This window comes from Periplaneta americana, chromosome 12, assembly GCF_040183065.1.
Source record: "Periplaneta americana isolate PAMFEO1 chromosome 12, P.americana_PAMFEO1_priV1, whole genome shotgun sequence".
Lineage (NCBI taxonomy): Eukaryota > Metazoa > Arthropoda > Insecta > Blattodea > Blattidae > Periplaneta > Periplaneta americana.
In genome coordinates this window covers 112,874,862-112,887,522 of record NC_091128.1, presented here as the reverse complement: position 1 = coordinate 112,887,522, position 12,661 = coordinate 112,874,862, and the positions used below count along the sequence as shown (strand labels likewise).

General features: G+C 33.0%; 1 protein-coding gene and 1 long non-coding RNA gene across 2 annotated transcripts in view; one reads left to right on the top strand and one right to left on the bottom strand.

The window, feature by feature from the left end:
• The window catches only part of LOC138710078 (uncharacterized), a 736,860-nt gene that overhangs the window by 452,422 nt on the left and 271,777 nt on the right, over positions 1 to 12,661 (bottom strand). The window contains exon 3 of the long non-coding RNA XR_011335051.1: positions 11,812 to 11,864. This is a non-coding gene — a long non-coding RNA (uncharacterized lncRNA). The remainder of the gene's footprint in view (positions 1 to 11,811; positions 11,865 to 12,661) is intronic.
• Positions 12,404 to 12,661, top strand: part of LOC138711275 (RYamide receptor-like) — an 80,918-nt gene continuing 80,660 nt past the window's right edge. The window contains exon 1 of the mRNA XM_069842706.1: positions 12,404 to 12,427. Coding sequence (XP_069698807.1) covers positions 12,404 to 12,427 — 24 coding nt within the window. The remainder of the gene's footprint in view (positions 12,428 to 12,661) is intronic.

Here is a 12,661-nt window from a genome sequence, read left to right as displayed (position 1 = left end):
TGATAAATATTGTTCAGAGTAACTTATTATCTTGTTTAGAGCACCGAGGAAAAACTTGGTAAGTCCAAAATTATAAATTTTCTGTTTTAGATGTCATATAATTGCTCAGGTAGTGTAAATTTGTGTAGTTTAACTGTATACAGAATGACAACCTTTATTGTCCAAAGAAATTTTAAGAAGGATAACCCAAAGACAATGGAATATAATGCTTCTTAAGACAGTAAAACGTGACTTATCAGGTTTTTCTCCTGCAGTCTTCATTTGTCTTCAATGAACTATTATAAATCACAAGAGGAAACTATATTTAAATCTCATTTTGTTACAGTTATATGCAAAGCATTTAATGTACGGTAATAATTTATTTTCCATTTTCATTCAATTACTAGGATATTATTTGTTATCTGTGTAGTGATTATAGTGATTAATGTAATAATTTATTTTAATGTTCAACACAATCCATTTTATTGTTTACTGATGGAATGATTGATTACTGCTGAAAGGTAGAACAAATCCACACCAGACTCTTAGTACAGGCCTATGGCTTTATTACTTTATTAAGTGTGAATCATGAATGATGTCTGAACATTAGTAATACTCAACCCTAAATACAAACGCATTGAACTTAAATAAATAGGACAAGAATATATGACAAACAAATTAATTCAGAAGATATTAACCTTAATACGAATTGCAAGAGACGGTCTCGCTGCATTTGAACATGTGTGTGCTAATTTCTCAAACTGTATTAATTGAGTGGAAATGTGGTCACAATAAAATATTGGAAGTACTGGAAATGTAAAGAATGAAATATTGATGCAATTAAAGTGTGTTGTAATATGTGAAAATGGTCAATTATAATTGGAGTCCTTCATTCAATGAGCCTTTTAACAACAGCGGCTGTTCAGAAATGATGAAGTGGCACGACGAAAATAGACAAATTGTGAAATGAGAGTGGTAGGGAAAATTAATGTTTTAAAGCGAATGAACTTAACATCTGGTTTACGGATGAGAAATTCGTACAGCCTGCATAGGATTACAATTTAGCCCCTTGTTAATATGTCTTCATCTAACTGAGCTACGTTTAGAAATAACAATATGTCTACTACAGATGAAGGTACAATCCGAAGCTAGTGCGTCATGTCATACCAGCAAAAAATTAAGTCGTATGGTGAAACTCTAAAACGACAATCAGCAACTCTTTAATAGTCAGTCAGTCAGTCAGTCAGTCAGTCAGTCAGTCAGTCAGTCAGTCAGTCAGTCAGTCAGTCAGTCAGTCAGTCATCGTGAGGAAGTGAATAAGTGAGTGCGTCAGAAGTTTGTCAGTGAGCTAGTGAGAAGTGAATCTGTGAGCAAATCAATCAGCCATATCGGTCATTCGGCTAGTCAGTATATTGGTCAGTTTATGGGTCAATCAAGTCAGTCATTAAGTCAGAGCGTCAGTAAGTTCTCAATGCAGAAAGACGTTCATTGTAGTCATTGAATTGGTCAATCAGGTCGGTCACTCAGCTGTTTGTAAGACAGCCTTACTTACTTACAAATGGTTTTTAGGTAACCCGGAGGATCATTGCAGCTTTCACATAAGCCCGCCATCGCCATCCTGAGTAAGATTAATCCAGTCCATACCATCATATCTCACATCTCTCAAATCCATTTTAATATTATCCTCTCATCCACGTATCGGCTTCCCCAAAGTTCTTTTTCCCTCTTTCTTCCCAACTAACATTCTATATGCATTTCTGGATTCGTCCATACATGCTACATGCCCTGCCCATCTCAAACGTCTGGATTTAATGCTCCCAATTGTGTTAGGTGAAGAATATAATGCGTGCAGTTCTGCGTTTTGTAACTTTCTCCATTCTCCTGTAACTTCATTCCTCTCAGCCCCAAATATTTCCCAAAGCACCTTATTCTCTAACACCCTTAACTTCGATTCGTCTCTCAAAGTGAGAGTTCTAGTTTCACAACCAAACAGGAGAAAATTTAATGTAACTGCTTTGTAAATTCTAACTTTCAGGTTATTTTAAGAGGAGTCTCGATGACAAAAGCTTCTCAACCGAATAATAACAGGGATTTCCCAAATTTATTCCGCATTTAATTTCTTCTCGAGTGTCAATTGTATTTGTCATTGTTGTCCCAAAGTATTTGAATGTTTCCACCTCTTCAAAGGATACATTTGCAAAGTTTATATTTTCATTTCTTACTATGTTCTGTTCACGAGACAATAATATATTTTGTTCTTTGTTTTTTTTTCGGGTTTTCTCTACTTCCTTCAAGTAAAATTCTCGTGTTTCCCTTTATAGTTTGTGGATTTTGTCCTAACATGTTCACGTAAGCTGCATAAACAAGAAGCTAATGTAACCCGTTCAATTCCAAACCCTCTCCGTTATCATGAAATTTTCCTAATGACATTTTCTAGAGCGAAGTTGAAAAGTAAATGTGATAGTGCATCTCCACGCTTCAGCCCGCAATGAACTGGAAAAGTATGAGACAGAAACTTGCCTATACGGACTCTGCTATAGCTAAGTCCATTTTAATTAATCGAACTGGTTTCTTGGGAATACCAAATTCAATATTGATATATAAATCTTCTCTCCTAACCGAGTCATATGCCTTTTTGAAATTTTTGAATAACTAATATGATGTGCTCTTATACTCCCATTTTTTCTCCAATACCTGTCGAATACAAAAAATATACTCTTTAGTCGATCTACTTACTTACTACTTACAAATGGTTTTTAAGGAACCCGAAGGTTCATTGCCGCCCTCACATAAGCCCGCCATCGGTCCCTATCCTGTGCAAGATTAATCCAGTCTCTATCATCATATTCCACCTCCTTCAAATCCATTTTAACATTATCCTCCCATCTACGTCTAGGCCTCCCTAAAGGTCTTTTTCCCTCCGGTCTCCTAACTAACACTCTATGTGCATTTCTGGATTCGCCCATACTTGCTACATGCCCTGCCCATCGCAAACGTCTGGATTTAATGTCCCTAATTATGTCAGGTGAAGAATACAATGCGTGCAGTTCTGCGTTGTGTAACTTTCTCCATTCTCCTGTAACTTCATCCCGCTTAGCCCCAAATATTTTTCTAAGCACTTTATTCTCAAACACCCTTAACCTATGTTCCTCTCTCAGAGTGAGAGTCCAAGTTTCACAGCCATACAGAAGAACCGGTAATATAACTGTTTTATAAATTCTAACTTCAGATTTTTTGACAGCAGACTGGATGATAAAAGCTTCTCAAACGAATAATAACACGCATTTCCCATATTTATTCTGCGATTAATTTCCTCCCGAGTGTCATTTATATTTGTTACTGTTGCTCCAAGGTATTTGAATTTTTCAACCTCTTCGAAGGATAAATCTCCAATTTTTATATTTCCATTTCGTATAATATTCTGGTCACGAGACATAAAAATATACTTAGTCTTTTCGGGATTTACTTCCAAACCGATCGCTTTACTTGCTTCAAGTAAAATTTCCGTGTTTTCCCTAATCGTTTGTGTATTTTCTCCTAACATATTCACGTCATCCGCATAGACAAGAAGCTGATGTAAGCCGTTCAATTCCAAACCCTGCCTGTTATCCTGAACTTTCCTAATGGTATATTCTAAAGCGAAGTTAAAAAGTAAAGTGATAGTGCATCTCCCTGTTTTAGCCCGCAGTGAATTGGAAAAGCATCAGATAGAAACTGACCTATACGGACTCTGCTGTATGTTTCACTGAGACACATTTTAATTAATCGAACTAGTTTCTTGGGAAGACCAAATTCAATAAGAATATCATATAGGCTAATACTTCCCTCTTAACCGAGTCATATACCTTTTTTAAATCTATGAATAACTGATGTACTGTACCCTTATACTCCCATTTTTTCTCCATTATCTGTCGAATACAAAAAATCTGATCAATAGTCGATCTATTACGCCTAAAACCGCACTGATGATCCCCATTATCTGTCCCCATTTTCTTCATTTTCTGTCGAATACAAAAAATCTGATCAATAGTCGATCTATCACTCCTAAAATCACATTGATGACTGCCAATAATTTCATGTACATATGGAGTTAATCTTTTCAATAGAATATTGTACAACATTTTTTACGACGTCAATAAAATTGATATTCCTCGAAAGTTACAGTTAGTATTTTCCCTTGTTAAAGATGGGTACAATTATGAACTCCTTCCATTGTTCTGGTAAAATTTTATTTTCCAAAATAACAAGTGCAATGCGTTTCTACCCTCTTATATTGTAAGAAAGCCAGTCAGAAATAAGTCATTCATTCAATTTGGCCAGTGAGTAAAATCAGTTATTCAGGTGAGTTCATCATGAGTGAGATCAGTCATTCACGTTGCTAGATCAGCTAGTAAGATTAGTCACTGAAGTCGGTTGATCCGTCAGATAATAATCCAGATTGATTTGTATGTCAGTAAGATCAGTCACTGAGATTGGTTGATGAGTCAATCATTGAGATCGGTTGGGCAGTCTGTAAGATCTGCCATTGAGATCGGTTGCTCAATCAGTAAGATCAATCAGATTAGTCAGTCACTGAGGTCGGTTAAAGTATCAATAGGATCAATCATTGAGGTCGGTTCAGCAGTCAGTAAGATGAAACAGTGAGACCAATGGTCCATTAAAGTCAATAAGTCAGATCGGTTGAACAGTCGTTAATATCAGTTACTGAGGTCGGTTGATCAGTGAATAAGAACAGTAATTCAGGTCAACTGACCAATCAGTCAGTCACAGAGATCGGTTAAGCAGTCAGTAAAATCAGTTTATCTTGGTTTGTTAGATCGGTAACTCAGACAGTAGGATGAGTAGTACAGGTCGGTTGATCAGAGAGTGAGATCAATAATTCAGATCATTCAGTCAAATCAATTCTTTGCGTCAATCAGATCGGTCAGTGAATCCCTAACGTTAAACAGGATCAATGTGTCAAATAAAACTGAATAATGGTACAAAAATAGGCTAGGAGATGCTAGGTCTGGTCAGTTTAATTAGGCTAGTATCTGCACAGATGTCAGGTACATATTTTATACACTCCGGTACTGAAAAGAGGAATACAATAACGATTCATCAAGTGTGATACTTCAGACTAGCAAATCGTTGAGGGATGATATATGACGTCTTTCCCATTCGCCATTTATTTTATAGCTTCGTTATTAACCCGCATTTATTACCTTTGGGAAGGTTATGTTCCATTAAATATGAATTGAAGCCTGTGACCTGCTGTAAGGCAGACAGAAAAAAAATATAAATTGCGTATAATGACTATGGCACACAAAAAACTCAGCGAATATATAAATGGTATGTTTCCATACTGATATATGTGGGTATGTCATAAATATATACAAAAAAACTGAATACCTAACTCACTATTTAACAAAATATTTCACTAACGATTTGTTGTGTTTATCGCTAATGTGAAAATCTGCGGTCTCTAGCAACATGTATTTTATTGGAAATATGTAGGCCTAATATTATTTATCTGGAGAAACAAGTTATAACTTTCAGAATTTTACATCATGTTACTCTATGTATAAATATAATAATATGTACATATTCAAAAGATTTAAATAAGAAATAATTAGAAAAATATGTTTAAACGCTTGTTTTGTGTCATAGATGTATTAATTATTGTAACAACATAATAAAATAAGTTGAATCTTGCACAAAACTAGACGCAAGTGCAAGATAAAACATCATATATTAAATATTTAATTTTTGAAATTGCATTAAAATTGTATACCTATGTGTAAAATTATAAAGTGTGTAAATGTAAGTTTTTTAATAATTATATGTATGTATTTTTTCTGCGAACTGTAAATAATAAATAATAATAATTACATCATGTTACTGAAATATTCTCCTAACACATATGTGTACTGTTGCAATGAGAGTTCTCACCTATGAAAATACTGTAAACAAAACATATTTCAGTTTATTTGGACGTGTAACGTCATAAGGTGAGTGACGAGTGAAATTTTTGTCGTTTCCAGTCAAAAATCGCATTTCGTTTTCTTGTAAAAAATGAATCAGCAATCTCTTGTCTGTACAGTATGTTGAATAAGAATGCTCTGCGGCGCTCGAAAGCATAAAAATTACGCAATTGTAGCTGACTGCACCCTAGAACTTCAATTCCATTCAAATTTTACAAGCTGTTTCCTCACACTTTTTTTCACCACATTTCGTCAGATCCGAAGTTCAAAGGCTCTTACAGTTTTGATGATAGAAACATTAAATATTTACTGCATGTTCTATAGGCCTATACTGTGGTCAAAAATATAGCGCATGGGTTTTATGATTAAATCAATAATATTTTGAAATAAAAATGAAATATTTATAGTGGTAATGGAAAATTTCTAATTTTAGGTATGCAGTGTTCATAAAAATTCCCCACTTATGTAGTAAAAATATAGGAAAACTAATGCGTGATGTTATCTATAATAATAATAAATCTGTAGCCGACATTTTTCTGGTAATTTTCCATTTTCCAAAAATAATTGGTCCTAACATAGCCTATATAATTAACCACCCTGAAACCGAAAATCACTTTTTTGAAATTTTTGTTTGTATGTCTGTCTGTCTGTCTGTCTGTATGTTTGTTACCTTTTCACGCGATAATGGCTGAACGGATTTCGATGAAAATTGGAATATAAATTATGTTCGTTGTAACTTAGATTTTAGGCTATATGGCATTCAAAATACATTATTTAAAAGGGGAGTTATAAGGAGGCCTGAATTAAATAAATCGCAATATCTCGCTTATTATTGATTTTTGTGAAACATGTTACATAACAAAAGTTTCTTTAAAAATAATTTTCGATAAGTTTTATTCCTTGAAACATTTTGATAGCACTGATATTTAATGAGATAAATGAGTTTCAAAATTAAAATAACTGCCATCTAAGGCCGTATAATGAAATAAAAAACAAATTACTTCGTCTATAAGGGGCCTTGGACAGCAACAATCGAAAGCTATGAAAGATAGCCTACAGAGAATGTTTCTGTGTTTGTATGAAGTAATATCTGAAGCTAAATTAACCGATTTGTGTAATTAATTATTATTTCACCATTGGAAAGTGTAGTTTCTCTAGATGGACATATTGCTATAATGTTATTACAGTAACTTCTGATATAATATAATGTAATGTAATATAATATAATATAATATAATATAATATAATATAATATAATATAATGTAATGTAATGTAATGTAATGTAATGTAATGTAATGTAATGTAATGTAATGTAATGTAATGTAATGTAATGTAATATAATATAATATAATATAATATAATATAATATATGTAATGAAATATTATATAATATAATTTAAGTTATTTGAAGGGTTCAGAACCATAGTGGGCCAAACGCCATTTACTGAATACGTAGAAAACAAGGGTTAAAATTAAGTTATTATCATAATTCAATGGAAACCTATAACAAGTAAAATAAAGTATACACATTAAATCTAAATGATGTCAATGTTCATTAAACTATGGTTGCATGTAATAAAAATTAGAAACATGTTAAAGGAATTGTCATTGCACCAATGAGTGGTCTCTGGACCAAAATGATCGCATTTTAATTATTTGGATGCAATTTAAATTAAGTAACATATTAAACGATTTATCCTTCTATCAAACACGAATGTTCCCTGGATCAAATGTCCTATTTTAATTATGTAATTACTTTATATTTATTTCTAACGGGTGCAGCGGAGCGCACGGGTACGGCTAGTTCTAAATAAAAATTTGGAGCTCCCTCATTAAACAAATTTCGCTTACAACACACTGCGCGTGTGCAGTAAACAAGAGCCACTGCATATGTGCTACTTGTGAGCTGTCGTGTGAAATTGTTGCTTACATACAGATGGACTCCCATCAAGACTCGCTCCAAATTTTAATTCCGTATCTGTACAATCATTTCTCTTATAGACATTTTGTGCTGGTTCTTTAGAGCACGCACTGCAAGCGCTTTGACATCCCTGTTTTACTGTAAATAGAAATTCGAGTTGTAATGACCATTACTGAGGACATGGCTGTAAATCCACATTTACTCTGAGGTTTAAGCGGGTTTTGTTCTGAAATGCCTTTCTTTTTATAAGGATTGTTAATGTGTTATCCAAACTCCGCAACTTCTGTCAGACATTGTTTATTCAACTTATTTGCGGTTATCCCCATTCATGAAGGTAGTCTCTTCTATTCTCATACTCACAGGTCGCCATATTGTGATGACAAACAACAGGATAATTGTTTTAGCAGCTTCTGTGATAATTTATGGCTTATACGAGAAACTTTTCTCTCGAGGTGTCATAAAAATGGCAGCTACAGTAAGTCGCCTATGATTTACAGTTACTGTAACAATTTGTACACTTTATCTTTTTCACTGAAAGGATAAAGTTGTTTATAACAGAACAACAAAAATATTATAGTTTACTTCGGTGTGAATTTAAGTCTAACAAGTCGTATATATTTGACAACAAATTATTTTTTATAATCTCTCACGAAGGTTTACATTTATGAAGCGTGTTTTCACTTCATCGCCAATTATTTTGCTATGGACTCTGTTTTAATATTAGTGTCTTTGCTCATTTAAAGTACTAACCTATCTTTGGTTTTCTAACATATTTACATTTTATTTCATGAAAAATCTTTCAAGATGTGCGATTTTTACTTTGTAGCATTTTTCTAGTCTTTGTGTAGCCTACCCATAAATTGAGCATCAAGAATTTAATGTAGTCTACAGTGATTTAATTTTCTCAACATACTCTTTCTCAAGAATGAAATAACGCTTTCCCTTGAACATTAAAAAAAACAGCACCTGAATTAATCAATCATTTTATGAAATTTAAATTATGTGTAATCAGCATAATAATAATTATTTTCAAGACGACATGCTTTATTTTACAAGTCAATTAGTGTTAAGTTGCAAGGAAAGTCTCTTGCTTAGTACGACGGAATAAAAGGACATATGATTATGTAGGTAGAGGAAAATCACGTTTACTAGCTTCTTTGAATTTCATACAATACATGATGTCATTAAGAAATGGCAGATAAACTTAAAAAAGAAATTTTATAGTAAATAATATTCTCTTGAACACACTTTTAGTCTCAGATGATCAGATAGTATTGCCCAATACAGATGATGATCTGTATAGAACTATATTTTTACTAATAGTGCTATAAGGGCTTATAATTTTAAAACTATTTCAACAAAAACAAAAATTTTAGCTTTTAAAGCGAGAAGTCCAGTTCCAAAAAATTGTAATAGACTTTGATTATAATGGCTGCCATTTATCTCACAATTCTTTCACAGATGTTAAAAATCATTTGTACATACCAGAAATTAACTGGTACTTTAAAACACACATTTTGAAAAAGTTAGAACCGAAATAGTTTTAAAATTTTATAAAACTATGGCAGTTCCGGTATTGCTATACGGTGTTGAAACATGGACTCTCTCTAAAACGTAACAGAGAAGATTGGAAGCCGCTGAGATGCGACTGTTCAGAACATTAATGGAATTTATATAATACTAGACCACATTCGAAATGAAGATATTCAATAGAAATATTACAAATGGAGAGCACAACTGTTAGAGATGAACAACGATCGAGAAAGCGAGACTAACAGCGCCCGCAAAGCCGAAAACCCGCACGAAAATGTTGTATTACGTCGCGTCCTTGACGTAAAGACTTCTTGCGAGTGTTCCGAGACTTGATACTGATGACTCCCGAAGTCCCGAAGACAAGCAGCCTTGAATCGCCGCAGTTGTTTATACCTAACTGAACTTTAATCTACTCTGACAACAGTTATATAAGTATAAACAATCAAGTGGCCTATTTGAAACATCTCTACCTTTCAGTGTATAATAATCCGTTCCCCAGTCTTACTAGGTCCTTATTAAAATGCTAGGAATTTTCTTTTCATGTTTATGATCAAGTGTGCAATCTGAAGTAAAAATATATTAATGTTATGTTTTATGTTTCTTAGAAATGCAAATTTATTTCATAATTTTTTTTCTATTTATGTAACCATAGGTAATATAATATAATAGAATCAGAACATTTTGATAACTGAGATACTGTTCTGTTTTCTTTTTTGTCTCATTTAAACATTTATAATGTTATTTATTTCAATGATAGGCTATATATTATTCAAAGTTACGAAATCTTTCCACGCCGACCAAATGCTATTTCGAGAATGATGAGCGAGACTGAAAGCGCACGAGAATGACGAGTCGAGACTCGAAAGACAAATGCAACGAACACAGCGAACGAGAGCGGCAGTTAGTTTTGTTCATCTCTAATAACTGTAATAAGAGACAAATATCGAAAAAACTGGTTCGACCATCTAAATCGGGTGAGTAGTGAAAGAATCCCGTTAAATGTATGGCTGTACAGACTGAATGGAAGGAGAACACCTGAACAACCAGGGAAACGCTGGAGAGATCAATTATTATTGAACTCTGGAAACCTACAAGTTATTGATAAGATGAACTTCTCTGAAATACAGATAACTGTTTAATATCCTGCGACGCTAGTAGTATGGACGTGACTAAAATAATTATAAACACCTACAAATGTTTAACGTTTTATTTCTGAAGTAATCCTAAAATTCTATATCATTATTAGTTATGATTTGACTGCGCTCTTTTGCCGTCATGGCCGTCTTTTGTTACAGAAAAAAAAAAGAAAATTATTAAGATTATATTATGTGGTACAAATTTCAGTTTAAGTGGTTTATTGAAGAAAATGGTTTCAGTGAAAAGCAACTACATAAAAAATTGTAATATTTAAAAGGGTAAAATTAATTAATACAAGTACTATATCGATTTGATCCAAGCTTTACAATGAAGGTGACACTAATCTGTTAGACCAACACCTGCGGGAGATTTAACATTGATGGCGAGGGTCTAAATTGCATTGGAAAATGAATCGTTATCAAGCACTCTAAAATGTTTAACAAAACTTGACTCTTCGCAAACAACTGCCTACCATTTCGTATAATAGCTTCTGCTTACGAGTATCCTGTCTTTGCAAGATCCAAACGAATTTACGAATTGGCGTAAGTGCAAACCAAACCACTGATTTAAATCTGCTATTTGCTACTTCTGAATCATTGGATAACCAAGTTTAGAAGGGAACAATCACATCTGTAGAAAAGATATTTCTATGGAATCTATATAAAGGACAGTAGTGGGTAATTCGTAACTAATGGGAGTAATTCATGGTTCTATAAAACTACTTTGGTTGTTTGGTAGTGGAAAACTTTGGTGTATTTTACTTCAAACTTATCTCTACTTTGAAATTATAATACATCATAACAACTAAATCCGTTTCAGTCCCTTTAAATAGCGAATTCCGTAATAGGTTAACAACTTTTCAACCATTCCATTACGTTTTACATAAACCAAGCTTCAAGAACTGGAAAGCAATGAGCTTTTTTTCACAGCGTGCTTTTAGCCTAGGCATTGCACTTTATGATTGTAATTTATTATAACCGATGACTCATTTTCCGCGTGAATGGCACTAAAATATTTTTATAATTTAAATACAGAAATTCTAAAGCTAATTCTCTTCAAATTCAATGAATTATTTTACTTAAAAATTCAACTATCTCAGAGAGATGGCAGATCAACACAAAAACTAATGGACTTTATTTTCGAAGATAGACTTATTTCGCTGTTGAATTAATCTTATTTGCACACGTAAATTCTTCTTAACGACGTCAGGATCAAATTATTGCAAAGTATTTTCAAGTAATAGTAAAAGGAAAAAAAATTATAAGAGATTTACTTACATTCCGATGTCTTGTTGGCTTGCTATTTAGCAGTATTGCTGTTTGGTTATATTCTGAAACATAAATAGGAATTATTTTCACTATTTCTACAGAAATGTTGTAGTATAATATAAAATGATTGTCATATTTGAAGGCGTCTATTAATTGAATCAGAATTTAAAGAATAAATGGCACTTGTATCCATACAATTTGTTTGATATAGGCTACTTAAACTAAATTGAGTGGAAAGTATTCAGTTTGTATTAACTGTAGCTACTTCATAATAATTTCAGACGATTAACAACACCTCATAAAATTGTGTCTTATAGACTCAATAATATGTTTATGTATTAAAATATACTATGATTTAACATATATTCAAGATATTATCAAGGTCTAGTATAGGCCTATACAGTCACGAAGCTTGAGTTGTGCAGTATTGAGCTTCGTGACTGTATATACTAGACTGTGGTATTATGGTGACGATATTAAAAAATTTACAGCTAGCAGAGTGTGTCGTTAAATAAATCTTGTAATAAGAATCAACACCCCGAAACAACTCAACATAAATATTACTCCATAAAAAGCTAGAAAATCAGGTAAACCCATTGGAATGCATACAATTCTACTAGAGCAGGTGAGTTTCAAAACTCTTCTGTTCCAAAATTAAGAAAAAATGAGTTTAAGAATGAATTCCGATTCAGTTTTTATTCTTGAATCTAAAAATGGTAGAAGACTGTCGTTTACTTTATTAAACTCAGCGTTAAAGTAGGTATGAGGTTTTCTACAAAACTGTTTTTATCCAAGATGGTTTCTGTAACAAAACTTTCCTTATCCATCTGTAAAGTACAGTAATGTTTCAAAACTTCCC